General features: G+C 43.9%; 2 protein-coding genes across 5 annotated transcripts in view; one reads left to right on the top strand and one right to left on the bottom strand.

Annotated features, from left to right (window-relative positions):
- Window positions 1–215: 215 nt before the first annotated feature.
- Window positions 216–10,210, bottom strand: part of HEATR4 (HEAT repeat containing 4) — a 45,397-nt gene continuing 35,402 nt past the window's right edge. For all 4 annotated transcript variants that reach the window (XM_077750849.1, XM_077750846.1, XM_077750848.1 and 1 more), the window contains one exon: window positions 216–564. In XM_077750849.1, the coding sequence (XP_077606975.1) occupies window positions 412–564 (153 nt within the window). In that variant the 3' untranslated portion in view covers window positions 216–411. The remainder of the gene's footprint in view (window positions 565–10,210) is intronic.
- The window catches only part of RIOX1 (ribosomal oxygenase 1), a 2,791-nt gene continuing 2,166 nt past the window's right edge, over window positions 9,586–10,210 (top strand). Inside the window, exon 1 of the mRNA XM_077750850.1 lies at window positions 9,586–10,210. This exon is cut by the window's right edge and continues 1,650 nt beyond it. Coding sequence (XP_077606976.1) covers window positions 9,638–10,210 — 573 coding nt within the window. The 5' untranslated portion in view covers window positions 9,586–9,637.

Genomic DNA, 10,210 nt, shown 5'->3' with positions numbered 1-10,210 from the left:
CAAATGGTATTCTAGTTTGGGTTTCAGAGGGCTCTTTATATGGCTTGTGAGAGATGATGGGTCTTTCAATATTTCTACTCTAGTAAAATTTGGAGCTCTGACCTATAATTAGTATGTAACCTGTCTGTGGTATGGGAAAATATGCTCAATCATCTATGTGATGTCAATTTTTTTGTGTAAATGGTGCACGTTAAAAAACCAGGACTGCTGTTAAATAGATTTTTTTCTCTCTCTCTCTATATATATATAACGACAAGGAGACTATACAACATCAGTTAAAGAACCATAATGTGACGAGGTCCACTGCTGTCTGCCTTGGAACAAGAGAAGGGAACATCCTAGAAATGATCACCTTTCCTTCCAGGGAAAGGACCCTGGAAAAAATTTCTGAGTATTTACCCAGCTAGAGATCTAGGTTGGGTCAGATCTAAATGGTCCCATCGTAATCCTTCTTTCCCGGGCAGTGCGTAGATCTTTCACAGGTGATGGTTGACCTCTGCTTCTTGTGTTTAGGCCCAGGACTGGACTCTGTGACCAGGGATTTGGTGTGCGGGGCCTCACAGCCTGCAGAGAAATGTTATTAACACATGAGTGCGTATGCCAAACATATGGTCTCATGTAAAAGGTAGACCCAAAGAGGAAGCCTCTTCAGCCACGGTTTATCAGAATAGCTCTATTAACTACTATAATGAATAAGAAAACAGATACTATGAATTCAAGATCTGTCTTCCCTTGTCCCCAGTCAGAAGCCTAACGTGGTGAACATGCCTGAATTTCCTGCCCAAGAAGACTTGGGTATCTGTGTGGTGACATTTGGGGTTAGCCTGCATTTTCTGTCTTTACTATCATGCAGAAACAGCAGCAGCAGCAATGGGTCACTCTTGTAGCCATGAATAGAGACCCGCTCCTGAGGCGTGCCGAAGAGGTGTGTTCACTCAAGGTAAATTGTCCCTGGGGACACAGTACTGTTCTATTTCAACCCAGAAACCAATATAGTGATGGTCAGTGTTGAGCCTGTACCTAGGCTAAAGCATCCTCAGAAATCTAAATAGTCTAATATCAATTTTCTGTATTAGTCCATGGAATAATAAAGAAAGATCTTTGGTGGAGAAAAAAAAAAACCCTCATGCACTGTTGGTAGGAATATAAACTGATATAGCCACTGTAGGAAATAGTATGGAGTATCCTCAAAAAGTTGAAAATATAAATACCACATGATCCAATAATTCCACTACTGGGTATTTACCTAAAGAAAACAAAACACTAATTTGAAAAGATAGATGCATCCTCATGTGTATTGCAACATTATTTACAATAGCCAAGATATGGAAGCAGCCTAAGTGTACATCGATAGACAAATGGATAAGGAAGATGTGAGAAACACAGACATGTGAATATTACAGCCATTAAAAGGATGGTATCATGCCATTTTTCAACAACATGACAGGACCTGAAGGCTACTATGCTAAGTGAAATAAGTCAGATTGAGAAACACAAATGCCATATGATTTCATTCATATGTCGAATCTGAAAACACACACACACACACACACACACACACACACACACACAAATGAAGGGGCACCTGGCTGGCCCAGTTTGGTGGAACATTCAACTCTTGATGTTGGGGTGATGCGTTCAAGCTTTAAGGCCTAGAGCTTACTTAAAGAATAAAAAATAATAAGGAATTTTAAAATGAATAAACAGGGGCACCTGGGTGGCTCCATTGGTTAAGAGTTTGACTCTCTATTTCAGGTCAGGTCATGATCTCATGGTTTGTGAGATCAAGCCCTGTGTCAGTGCTGTGACCTGTCAGTGGGAAGCCTGCTTGGAATTCTCTCTCTCCCTCTCTCTCTCTGCCCCTTCCCTACTCAGTCTCTCTCTCTCTCAAAATGAACAAATAAACTTTAAGAACAGACAAAAAAGTATATCAACATGTAAATGCTGGAATATGTAATGTTAAAAATTAGACCCTTTGCATCTAGTTAAACTTAAAATGAAAACTTTTTTTTTTTTAAGATTTTTTAAGTTGGGGGACGCGTGGGTGGATCAGTCTTGATCTCAGCTCAAGTCATGATCCACAGTTTGTGAGTTTAAACCTCGAATTGGGCTCTGTGCTGGTGGCTCAGAGCCTGCCTGGGATTCTGTCTCTCCCTCACTCTGCCCCTCTCTCCCCTCAAATAAGCTTTTTAAAAAAAGACTTTTTTAAAATGAGCAACAGGCAAAAGTTTATTAGAGTATAAGATCAGAAAGTATGAATAGCATGAAAGCTCTCTTTACAGAAGAGGGGGCATTCAAAAGTGAATGCCCCTAAATAATTTTTTAAGTTTTTATGTTATTAAAAAAATTATCTTTAAGATTTTATTTTTGAGAAAGTGAGAGAGCAAGAGAGTGTAAGCAGGGGAGGGACAAAGGGAGAGAATGAATCCCAAGTAGGCTCCACATCCAGTGTAGAGCCCAATGTGGTGCTTGATCCCACAACTGTGAGATTATGACCTGAGGCAAAATCAAGAGTCAGAAGCTAGGGTTGCCTGGGTGGTTCAGTCAGTTAAGCATCTGACTTCGGCTCAGGGCATGATCTCACAGTTCGTGGGTTCAAGCCCTGCATTGGGCTCTGTGCGGACAGCCAACTCAGAGCCTGGAGCCTGTTTCAGATTCTGTGTCTCCCTCTCTCTCTGACCCTCCCCTGCTCACTCTATCTCTCTCTTTCAGAAATAAATTTTTTAAAAAAACATTAAAAAAATAATTTTAAAAAAGGAAAATTTTTTTAAAAATTAAAAAAAATAAAAAATTATGTTGATGTTTATTTGTTTTTGGGAGAGAGAGAGAATGAGAGAAAGAGAGTAAGAGCCCAAATGGGAGAGGGGCAGAGAGCGAGGGGGACACAGAATCTAATCAGGCTCCAGGCTCTGAGCTATCAGCACAGAGCCCAATTTTGGGGCATGAACTCACAAATCATGAGACCATGACTTCAGCTGAAGTCAGATACTTAACTGACTGAGCCACCCAGGTGCCCCCAAAAAGCTGTTTTTTTACTTCTTTTTCTGCTTCTATCTTGCTAGGACCTGTACTCCCATTCTGCATCAGGGCTTATGGTACAAATAATGTATGCCCTCCTTATAAAGGTCAAGGAGTTAATGAGTTCTTGGGAGTCTTGCAGCACAATAGATAATATGTAAGGAGTGACCGGGTGGGGTTGTCATGTAGGTTTTCCAAGACCACTGACTCCTGACACCCAGACTCCTGGCTCCAGGGACATAAGTGACTTATGGAGGACACCTGAGCACCCGTCCTTGTTTTGACCAGTTCTTGGATGCCTGAGAGGACACGTACACTGGACCATCATCCCAAAACCCCAGACCAGGAGCAAAGTCAAGACTCATTCTTCATTCCTTTTGGAGTCTCCCAGATGCTCTGTCTGCATCAGCACTCTATCTATGTCTTCAATATACTCTGATCTCACTTCCTGCTGGTTTGAGTTTGATTTCTATCAGGCTTGAAGCCAAGGATCCTCTTGGCTGATCCTGCAGGACCCCCTCTGGGTCCTCAACCCCAGACAACTTATATCATTATGGTCTGAATTGTATGCCCCTCTCAACAAAATCCATATGTTAAAGTCTGAACCTCCAGTACCTCAGGCTATGATATTTGGAGATAGTCTTTAAAGGGGTAATTAAATTAAAAGGAGGTCATTAAAGTTGACCCTAATCTAATATGACTGGTGTCCTTTACAACACTAGGTGCCTTTCACAAGACAAGGAGCAAGGTCATGGAAATCAGCTCTGCCAATACATTAACCTCTGACTTCCAGTCTCCAGAACTATGAGAAAATAAATTTCTTTTGTTTAAACCATCAAGTCTGTAGTACTTTGCCATGACAGCCCTAACTAATACATCCTCCCAGTGTATTTGAATTTTATTTATTGTTGTTTATTTAGTTTGAGAGAGAGAGAGAGAGAGAGAGCAAATACTCGAGTGGAGAAGAGGCAGAGAGAGAGAGAGAGGGAGAGGGTACAGGAGACAGAATCCCAAGCAGGCTCCATGCCATCAGCACAGAGCCTGATGTGGGGCCCAAACTCATAAACGGTGAGATCATGACCTGAATCAAAATCAAGAGTCAGCCACTAAACCGACTGAGCTACCCAGGTGCCCTAATTTACCTTGTTTTCTATAGCAACTTCCCTGATAAGCAATCATTAACTTCTATAATCTGAATGTCAAGTTCCTTTCATTTTTTTATTTTTTAAATTTATTTATTTTTGAGAAAGAGACACATACAAACACACACAGAGAGAGTAGGGGGAGAGGCAGAGAGAGAGGGACAGAGAGGATCCCAAGCAGGCTCTGCACTGTCCGTGCAGAGCCCAAAAAGGGGCTTCAACTCATGAACTTGGAGATCATGACCTGAGCAAAAATCAAGAATTGGACTCGTGACCAACTGAGCCACCCAGGGGCCTCTCTCTTTTATAAAAGAGAATGCTATTGATTAAAAAAAACCCAGAAGAGCAAGACAATGATTGGAGATCACAAAAAATGAGACGAGTTTAGAAAAGTAAAGTTTGTTGCTTAAAAAACACTGTATTTTTAATTGCACAATGATATTGTAACAGCACTCTAGCTGAGCATAAGGGTTAACTAGCTTCAAGTTAATACACTCCTTGCTTGCTGACTTAAGGCCCTTCATCTGTAACAGAACCAATTTGCTTTCTTTGAGATTTGCAGGTCACTGGTCTTGTGGAAGAGAGGACCACAACGTTCCCAGACCACAGAAGCCAGCAAGTCTGTTTGAAGCCCCCTTAGCTTTCTGATTAGCTCAGATATCTCTTAGCAACATGTTTTTCATTTTTAAAGCCACACAAATACTTTACTGACCTCTCTGCACATATGTAGACCTTGTCCTTCTTTGCAAAATGAACAGAGTACTCTTGCACAACCCTTGGGTACCAAGGAACCGGAACTTCTTGTACAACCTTGGAGTACCAAGATAACTCTGAGGCTGGCATCATTGAGTCTACAGGGGGCATCTGCTGGTTCTCTCTCTCTCTCTCTCATGCGTGGAAAAAACAACAACCTTGGGCCAGGCAGAAACCTGGGAGTTCTCCTTTGGGCAAGAGTCTTCCTTCTCCCTAGATACTAGACTCCTGAATAAAGCTCATATTCCTTTCCAGTCAAAACTTGTCTATTGTCTCTTGAGTATCAGCCTTTTGAGTGACTGGCAGCTGAACTTGGGATTCAGTAACAATATATGTTTTATGTAGAAAACCCAGAACATACAAACAACCAAAGAAGAAGAAGATAAAAATCACCTGAATCCCACCATACAAAGATAATCAGTTTTTTAAAATAACTTTTTTGAGAGAGACAGAGACAGAGAATGATCGGGGGAGGGGCAGAAAGAGAGGGAGACACAGGGGCGCCTGGGCGGCTCAGTCGGTTAAGTGGCCAACTTCGGTTCAGGTCATGATCTCACAGTTCGCCCCGCCTTGGGCTCTGTGCTGACAGCCAGCTCAGAGCCTGGAGCCTGTTTCCGATTCTGTGTCTCACTCTCTCTCTGACCCTCCCCTGCTCATGCTGTCTCTCTCAGAAATAAAGAAAACATTTAAAAAATTAAAAAAAGAAAAAAAAAAAAAAGAAAGAGAGGGAGACACAGAATCCAAAGCAGGCTCCAGGCTCTGAGCTGTCAGCACAGAGCCTGATGTGGGACTCAAACTCATGGACCGTGAGATCATAACCTGAGCTAAAGTTGGACACTCAACTGACTGAGCTACTCAGGTGCCCCCAAAGATAATCACTGTTAAATACTGTGGTGCAAAGACTCCAAAACTTTCTTTACTATTATGTTTTCTTTGAAAGAAACAACAGGCCCCAGTGAAGTCACTTTCGCTAAACCCCACCAAGGCTCAACACCTAAACCTAATTGCACTTCCAACCTCTCCCAACAGTGGAATTTTAAACCAGTCTGGAATTTCCAGATCTGTACCATTAGGGTAATCTGCATAAGACCCTTTGCCTTCCCCTATGCGAAGGTAACCTCCACTGAAATAATCTTTTTTTTTTTTTAACGTTTTATTTATTTCTGAGAGAGAGAGAGAGAGACAGTGTGAGCAGGGGAGGATCAGAGAGAGAGGGAGACACAGAATCCGAGGCAGGCTCCAGGCTCTGAGCTAGCTGCCAGCACAGAGCCTGATGCAGAGTTCGAACCCACAAACCATGAGATCATGACCTGAGCCGAAGTTGGACGCCTACTTGACTGAGCCTCCCAGGCACCCCTGAAATAATCTATTCTTTTAACTTCTTTGTCCCACTATCTTTTTGCCTATAAAAAGCCTGCCATTTTGTACAACTTGGAGCTCCTTTCTATTTGCTGGGTGGGATCCTTCCTAATTCATAAATTTGTTGAATAAAGCCAACTAGATCTACAAATTCACTCAATTTTTGCTTTTTAACAGTATGGATGCATGTATGGATAGGTAGGTATACACATACACATCACACATACATAAATTTCCCCCTACGTGGGAACCTATTGCGATACTTACTGTGTCTGCTTCTGTTCCCACCCAATGATACATTAAGAACATTATTGCATGTCGTTCAATTGTATTTCTGAAGACAGTTATTAATATCTGCTTTTATAGTGAGAACTAAGTAGCACCATAGGAAAAGCAATGAAATTTAAAATAAGTCAGGCTCGAAAAGATGTCTCTCAGTCACAAGGGAAACTAGAAGACAGATAGCAACAACATTCTTTGGGAAATCACAAAATGTTGAAAAAGAAAAGGATGAGGTCACAGGAAAGACTGGGAGGAGGAGATGTTTGTACAGGATGTGGAAAAGATAAATTTACAGCTCTCCACTAGCTGAATTTCTTCCCAAGCTTTGTGAGCCCAGAAGCACAGCTCATTCCCCTAGTTCACTGCAGGATGTATCCCTAGTCTATTGAAAACCACTCCCTTTGAAAAGGCAATGAAAGCTCCCAGTGACAAACTAAAGCTGCCTTCTTCAACATTTCCCCAGGGATCTGATATCTGGCTTTGCCAGCACACACAGCTTGTGTGTCAAATAAGAGGGATGCCCTTCCTGCTGTCCCTTTTTCTGTACACTGCAGCCCTAAACTAGACACAGGACTTGGGAGGATATAATTTGGTTTCAGCTAATCCTGCCCCCCTGCCCCCCACCTCAGCTCACACTTGGACCCTTGGTCTAGTAACTGCAGAGTGGTTCCTCCCACAATGGCCTTGTCTGATATGGTCCCTGTTGATTTACTTACACTTCCACAGAACATATGCAAAAATAATCTTAATCTCCCCATCTCAGCTGTCACTTTGTCCAGTTTTAGGACTTCCTGTCTCACCCTACTCCAAGTTCCTCCAAACCAGGCCAAGAGCACATAAGCCATGTTATACGGCTTTGCTCCATAATAATACATTATTATTTTAACCATCATTTTTTAAGTGTTTAGTTCTGTAGCAGACTCTGTGCTAAGTGCCTTATATGCATTATTTATCTTTACAAGTCAATGAAGAAGTAAGTTCAATTATTATTCCCAGTTTACAGATGAGATTCCTGAGACCTGAGAGAATAACCTGATTGAGCTAATAATGCCACAGATACTGATGAGTGACAAGGAATTCTGATTGGTCTACTTCCCACAAACATTTCCTGTGTACCTCCTGTGTGAAAGGCAGTTTGCTAAAAGCAAAAGAAAAAAGCATAAGGAAGACCTTTCCTTGAAATCTCACCATCCTTGAGTTTACTGTTTAGGAAATTTAGAAAGGAATATGACAAGTACATTATATACCAATAAAAGGTACAAGGTGCTAAGTTCATGTGAAAGGGTCAAAGTTCTCCTAGAGAGATGGGAGAACCTTTGGGGAGGAGACGGTATATGAAATGGGCTTTAATAAGGGTTTTTGCAAAAGATGTTTGGAGGACAGCGTTTAGGGGAAACAGCATGAATACAGGTATGGAGAACACAGGCAAGGAACAGTAAATAGTTTAACTTACAGAAGGAGAGTTTAGGGGAGTTGTGTATGATAACACTGTACAGCATTACATGACTTCAGTACCTAGCTAAGGAGCTTAGATTGGTTGATGGAATACCAGATGGGTTTTGAGTGGGGTAATGGCAAGTCTAGGCATACAACCTGAGAAAATTAATGTTGTAGCTACCTGTGTTATAAATTAACATAGGGAGAGATCAAAGTTAGAGATCAGTTGGGAGGCTACTTGTAATAGACCAGGATTTCTTGGTCTCAGCACTATTGACTTTTGGGTCAGATAATTATCAGGGGGAGAGGGCGGTGTTCTTTGCACTGTAGATGTTTAGCAGCATCTCTGGCCTCTATCCACTACATATTATAACATTCTACCCCACCTCAGTTGAGGCAAAATCACCCCCATTAAGGGCCACTGTAATAGACCATATTACAGACAGAAAATTTAAAAGGTGGATATGACGCATGGGCAGGGTAAAATCTAAAAGCTTTGGCAAGTGTTTGGAGTCCAGGGGACTGAGGATCAAATAGAACCAGTGAAAAGACCCTGAAGGCCATGTAGTCTAATATACTCCTAATTGCTTACAACACTGTAAACTCTTTAGAAGGGCAATTTGGTAAACGCTTTTGAAGGGAGTTTTGGTAAAATCTACTAACAATAACAAAAACTATCTTGCCCTTTGGCCCAGCAATTCAATTCCTGGAAATTTATCTTAAAGGATTCAAATGAAGACACATAATCTTTATGCACAAAGCAACAGTAGTTAGTTACATGGAATAGTGACTATGACCGTTCTCAACAATTGCACCCTCAGGCCTACCACACTCACTGCACAGTGCCTGTTAAGTCGATTTAAGATTCAGAGAACATGTGATCCAAGACTCTGGAGAAGTGGTAGCTAATGAAACAAAATTCCAGATGGGGTGAAAAAGGCAGATATCAAGAATCCAAGTATAAAAGCTCATAACTTTCTTTTTTAATTTCTTTCTTATATCATACAGAGGGCTATGACTGGGATTTTGTCTATCTTTGCTTTTTTTTCCTCTCTCTTTGAGGTGAGGTCAAGGAGGGACTTGAACTCATAACCCTGAGATCAAGTCATATGCTCTACCAACTGAGCCAGCCAGGCTCCTCCACTGTTACTGATATTTTGTATTTGCCAAAGGAAGGAGGGAAGTTAAGGCGTCAATCAATGATGTCATCTGCTCAGAAAGAAGACCCGGTGCACCACACCCCCACCCCGTTTGAACTCTGCTTGAGGAATCTCCATCTTTGCGGAGTACATTTCCTTGAAAATGAGGATTTAGCGATTTCCCGTGCAAAGTTGCGGGGAAACACTCTATTCGGGAATAAAGGCTTCCTGAGAAACACTCCAATATACAGAGATTAAAGAGTCCCCAGCAGTTCAGTTTTTAAATTGCCCTGCAAACGTGGAATCATTGCTAATCTGGTAGGGACACCGCTATTCTGGTGAGAGAAACTACCCAGGCGAGAAGGAGGTGCCGGGTGGAAGAATGGCAGGCGTGGCCAACCCGGTGGCGGCTGGAGGCCGCGCCCCCTTCCCAGAATGCCCCGCAGCGGCTCCCCGCGAGATCCCTTTTCCAGCCAGCCCCGGCCGGGCTCCGAAGGGGCTCACACCATGGACGCGCTCCGGGCTAGCGCCGGGCTGTTGAGGCGCGGGCGGTTGAGACGCCGGCGCCAGCCGCAGCCACATAGCGGGTCGGTCCTGGCCCTGCCCTTGAGGCCCAGGAAGATCCGAAGGCAGCTGAGGAGAAGCGTAGCGTCCCGCATGGCCGCACTGAGGGCCCAGACACTGCCAAGCGAGGACTCGGAGGACTCGAGGGTGGAGTCGACAGTCGACGATCCTGGAGACCCGCTGGCTGGTGGGGCAGCGACCATCTCGGATGCGGCCCGGCGAGAGCCGTACGGCCACCTGGGGCCTNCCGCGCGCCTAGTGCCGGCTTCCGCGCCGCCCGCGCGCCTGGTGGAGGTGCCTGCCGCGCCGGCCCGCGTGGTGGAAACCTCGGCCCTGCTGTGCCCTGCCCAGCACTTAGCCGCACCGCCGTCTGTGACCCCCGCGACGCTGTCGGGGCCGCAGGTGGATAGCGCGGGCGGGGAGTTGGCCTGGGACTCGCCGCTGCAACGCGTCCTAGCTGAGCTGAACCGCATCCCCAGCAGCCGGCGGCGGGCGGCGCGCCTCTTCGAGTGGCTC

Source organism: Crocuta crocuta, unplaced genomic scaffold (assembly GCF_008692635.1).
Source record: "Crocuta crocuta isolate KB4526 unplaced genomic scaffold, BGI_CrCroc_1.0 scaffold186, whole genome shotgun sequence".
NCBI classification, from domain to species: domain Eukaryota; kingdom Metazoa; phylum Chordata; class Mammalia; order Carnivora; family Hyaenidae; genus Crocuta; species Crocuta crocuta.
The sequence above is the reverse complement of the archived record's forward strand: the minus strand, read 5'-3'. Positions and strand labels throughout refer to the sequence as shown.